General features: G+C 50.0%; 2 protein-coding genes across 2 annotated transcripts in view; one reads left to right on the top strand and one right to left on the bottom strand.

The window, feature by feature from the left end:
- Positions 1-772, bottom strand: part of LOC113821548 (vitelline membrane protein Vm26Ab) — a 1,549-nt gene extending 777 nt beyond the window's left edge. The window contains exons 1-2 of the mRNA XM_027374055.2: positions 608-772; positions 1-199 (exon numbers count right to left, since the gene is read on the bottom strand). The exon at positions 1-199 is cut by the window's left edge and continues 777 nt beyond it. Coding sequence (XP_027229856.2) covers positions 1-199; positions 608-757 — 349 coding nt within the window. The 5' untranslated portion in view covers positions 758-772. The remainder of the gene's footprint in view (positions 200-607) is intronic.
- Positions 773-4,696: 3,924 nt separating this feature from the next.
- LOC138861116 (serine/threonine-protein kinase PknL-like) overlaps positions 4,697-5,000 on the top strand; it is a 519-nt gene continuing 215 nt past the window's right edge. Inside the window, exon 1 of the mRNA XM_070119947.1 lies at positions 4,697-5,000. This exon is cut by the window's right edge and continues 215 nt beyond it. Coding sequence (XP_069976048.1) covers positions 4,697-5,000 — 304 coding nt within the window.

The following is a 5,000-nucleotide window of genomic DNA, read 5'->3' as shown; positions in this document are numbered from 1 at the left end:
GAGCGGGCACGGAGGCTACTGGGGCGGACACCTGGGCTACTGGGGCGGAATAGCCAGTTACGGTGTACTGTGTGGCCGGGATGACATGCTGGACGGCCGGAGCGGAGTACTGGATACCAGCAGTCCTCAGGGTAGGGAACTGGTATGTGTACAGCAGGCCGGTCTTGCCAGCGACCACGCCGGCCAACACGAGCAGAACCTGTGGAAAAGGGGAGGGGCTAGAATAAAGGGAGAAAATGAATGGGAGAAGGAAGAAGGCGAAAGAAAGGGAACAGAACGACTGAAATTTACACCTAGGGAATGCGATGAGAAAATTTTGTCCTATACTGGAGCTGATTTTTTTCACACACACACAAACACAATACACAACACACAAAACAACAACAGATGCACACATACACACAGAAACACCTATAACTGCATGTGTAACTGTGTACACTCCTCAAAAAAATAATGAACGAATCGAGAAACAAGAAAGATCAACTTGTACTTACAATAACGAAATAAAAAGGGAAGGACCAGAGCTGGAAGCAACCGATCTCCAGCGACACAAATTCACGCGCTTGAGACACAAGCAGGCAAAAAACAGCGACAAAAAGCGACTTACCAGAGCCTTCATGATAGACGTAAACGCGACTGCGATTGCTGCAGGTGAAGTCCGGTTCTTATATACCCTCCTTCCCAGCTGGTGTTGGATGCCCAATGCCTTCCTCTTGCCTCGGGGTAGAGACCCGCTCGCCCCTCCCCGCCTCCGCATCCCGCGACACGCCCTGCGCTGTTACTGGGTGATTCCTCGCCGAGGCCTCCTTCCTTCGGGCGGAGAGGCGCCGGCGTGAGGCTCTCAGGGCGGGCGGCGGTGCTGGCTCGTCGCGTCTTGGCTCTTGCGTGGGCGTGGTCGAGGCAGACACGCAGTCTCTCATACATTTGCTGCTCGACGGCGCTCACAAAAATAAATGCAGTCACCCACAAGTATACACATTCCCAAACATATCGACACACCCACATCCATAAAAACTGCACACACCCACACGCAAAACATCCATCCTCTGTAACGCCTCCACCTCCACATGCACGCAACCAACACACAAGCACATGCAGAACGGCCTTCCCACGCACTAACAGCAACCCAGGACCCCATCACGCCCAACCCTTTGAATCCGCGAGGCCACCTGACCGGGACCTTTCCGACGAGGCCGCTAAACGCACTGGCTTTTACCTCTTTCCATTCATTCCTTCGAGGGGACTGCTGCACACTGTCCACAGAATCAAACGAAAACAAGTTAAAAATTAAAGAAAGAGAGAAAAAAAAAAAACAATACAAATTACGAGGGAACCTTGGCCGTGTGCAGATGCTCCCTTATGAAGCGCTGTTGGCATTTCGGTCTCTTTTTTTTCGGCATTTCTGGTCTCGCTCACCTTGAGGGCGGCATCCTCGCTCCGGGATCTTCGCCGAATGACGGTCGTTTCGACATGCGACGCCGGGCGAAGGGAACCGTTAAATCGCACTTTGCTGCGGACGCCTTTTTCTGCATGTACGAACTGGTGCATCTTTGCTTAAGAGTAATAATAGATAACGTAAAAAAAAATCTTATACATGTGTGTGCGTGTGTATGAATATTTTATGTGTCTCTGTACACACACAAGCATACAATAAGAGAAAGACGAATTGTGGGAATTGGCATAATACTGATATTTCATTAATTCATTTTTCTTTATTTTTTTTCTTATCATGTTTTTCTAGTTTATTGTAGACCCAAAAGTTTCGACCTGACAACGCTCATGCTATACAAATATGTACCACACCCACAAACATGAAATGCAATGAAGTAAACAAGAAGGAAAAATGCCTTTTCTTACAGCATTTCAAAACGCAAATTTTCACTGCCACGTATTCTATACTGAACAAAAAAACTCTTGCAAGAAAAGTGTTATTGGATGGAAAGAAATGATAAACGCAAACGATCATAACATAATGCAGGTAAAAAAAAAAAAAAATAATAATAATGCATTGCTTCCGCTCATTGTAATTTTAAAATATTTTCATATTGGTAATCGCAACGGAATATAAATCGCCGTTATCACTATCATTATCACTATAATTATCATTATTATTATCATTACTATTGTCATTATTATTTTTACTAATGTCATTATTATTCTCATTACTATTATCATTATTATTATCAACATTGTTATTAACATTTTCTCCCTCTCTCTCTGTCTGTCTTTGTCTCTGTCTGTCTGTCTGTCTGTCTGTCTGTCTGTCTGTCTGTCTGTCTGTCTGTCTGTCTGTCTGTCTGTCTGTCTGTCTGTCTCTCTCTCTCTCTCTCTCTCTCTCTCTCTCTGTCTCCTCTCTATCTCTCTCTCTCTCAGTCTCTCTCTCTCTCCCCATTCTCTCTCTCTCTCTCTCTCTCTCTCTCTCTCTCTCTCTCTCTCTCTCTCTCTCTCTCTCTCTCTCTCTCTCTCTCTCTCTCTCTCTCTCTCTCTCTCTCCATTCTCTCTCTCTCTCTCTCTCTCTCTCTCTCTCTCTCTCTCTCTCTCTCTCTCTCTCTCTCTCTCTCTCTCTCTCTCTCTCTCTCTCTCTCTCTCTCTCTCTCTCTCTCCGGATTTGGGAAATGTGGAAAAACGTTTAGGCGAAGAGGAAGGAAGGAAGGAAGGAAGGAAGGAAGGAAGGAAGGAAGGAAGGAAGGAAGGAAGGAAGGAAGGACGGAAGGAAGGAAGGAAGGAAGGAAGGAGGGAAGGAAGGAAGGAAGGAGGGAAGGAGGGAAGAAAGGAGGAACATGAGGGTGGAAGAGGAAGAGGGAGAGGAGAATAAGGAAGGTGAGGAAGAGGAAATGGAAAAAGGAGAGGGAAGAGAGATAGGAAGAGGACACATTTATATTCGGACCATTGCTTGTACACACTGACACACACACACACACACACGCACGCACGCACGCACGCACGCACGCCCACACATACACATACAAACACACACACACAGACACACACAAACGCACACACACACACACACACACACATACACACGCGCACGAACGCATGCACGCCCACACACACACACACACACACACGCAAGCACACGAAAGCACGCATGCACGCACACGAACGCACGCACACATGCCCAAGCACACACACACACACATGCCCAAGCACACACACACACACACACACACACACACACACACACACACACACACACACCCACGCCCCCACACACACACGCCCACGCAACCACAAACATACGCCCACGCAACCACAAACACACGCCCACGCCCACAGACACACACGCACACGCAAACACAAACGACTAAGACTACGCCAACACACACACGCACACGCACACACACGCCCACGATCATGTCCACACACATGCACTTATACACGCGCACACATACACACAACCACATACAACCATGCACACGAACACACACAGGTATATGCACACACACACGTTGCTTGCACGCAAACACACACACACATGCGCATGCTTGTTTGCATGCAAACACACACACACTTTGACACACAAACACGATCTCACACGCACACACACAATAGAGACATACACACACACACACGATAAGAATCACGTACACATACACACAACCACATACAACCATGCACACGAACACACACAGATATATGCACACACACACGTTGCTTGCACGCAAACACACACACACATGCGCATGCTTGTTTGCATGCAAACACACACACACTTTGACACACAAACACGATCTCACACGCACACACACAATAGAGACATACACACACACACACACGATAAGAATCACGCACACATACACACAACCATATACAACCATGCACACGAACCCACAGGTATAAGCACACACACACGTTGCTTGCACGCAAACACACACACACATGCGCACGCACATGGGCACATTTTGACACGCTTGTTTGCATGCAAACACACACACACATGCGCATGCTTGTTTGCATGCAAACACACACACACTCTGACACGCAAACACGATCGCACACGCACACACACAATAGAGACATACACACACACACACACACACACACGATAAGAATCACGCACACATACACACAAACACATACAGACATGCACACGAACACACACAGGTATAGGCACACACACACGTTGCTTGCACGCAAACACACACACACACATGCGCACGCGCATGGACACATTTTGACACGCTTGTTTACATGCAAACACACACACACTTTGACACGCAAAGAAGACCTCACACGCACGCACACAATAGAGACATACACACACACGATCAGAATCACACTCAATCTTTCTCTCTCTCACACACACATACCGCGCCCGTCCCACCGCCAGATTGGAGCTCCCTACCGGGCGAGGACTCCCTCCAGGCCCCCGCTTCTTCAGGAAGGACGCGCCATGGTGCGGGTGGTGAGCACGTTGCTAGCCAGGCACCAACGCGAGCAGCGCCGGACGGAGGCGGAGGCCCTTGCCTTGTAGCAGGTTGAGTAGCAGCTGCCAGAGGGTCAGAGGCACGTCGAGGAGCAGGGACAGCAATCCCTGCGCAGCGAGGCCATGAAGGCCGTGGAATGCGCCGACGGTGAGAAGAGCGTCGCGTTGTGGCTGCTGGACAACGAGAGCATGGAGCGGCAGCCGAAAGAGCCACTCGGGAGCACGCAGGTCGCCGACATGTTCGCGACGTAGCTGGGCGGCGTCGACATGATCATGAAAGTCATGCGGAGCCACGCAAGGACCTTTGTGGAGGCAGCCCTTCTGCTACGCCTGGACGGCCGCGCCGGCGCCCCCAGGCTGCTGGGCTACGGCGCTGAGCAACCCATGCTGCTCCTGGAGTCGCTGCTGGGATGCAATTTTTTGTTCCTGCTGGAGGACGCGGCCGCCCCACTCTCGCTCCACCTGCAGGTGGTCAAGCGGGTGGTGCAACACCTGCGGGAGATGCACGCCATCGGCATCGTCCACAACGACGTGGCCATCCCCAACGTGGTGGTCCACGTCGACGCCGACT

The sequence above is a fragment of the Penaeus vannamei genome, unplaced genomic scaffold, assembly GCF_042767895.1.
Source record: "Penaeus vannamei isolate JL-2024 unplaced genomic scaffold, ASM4276789v1 unanchor914, whole genome shotgun sequence".
Lineage (NCBI taxonomy): Eukaryota > Metazoa > Arthropoda > Malacostraca > Decapoda > Penaeidae > Penaeus > Penaeus vannamei.
The sequence above is the reverse complement of the archived record's forward strand: the minus strand, read 5'-3'. Positions and strand labels throughout refer to the sequence as shown.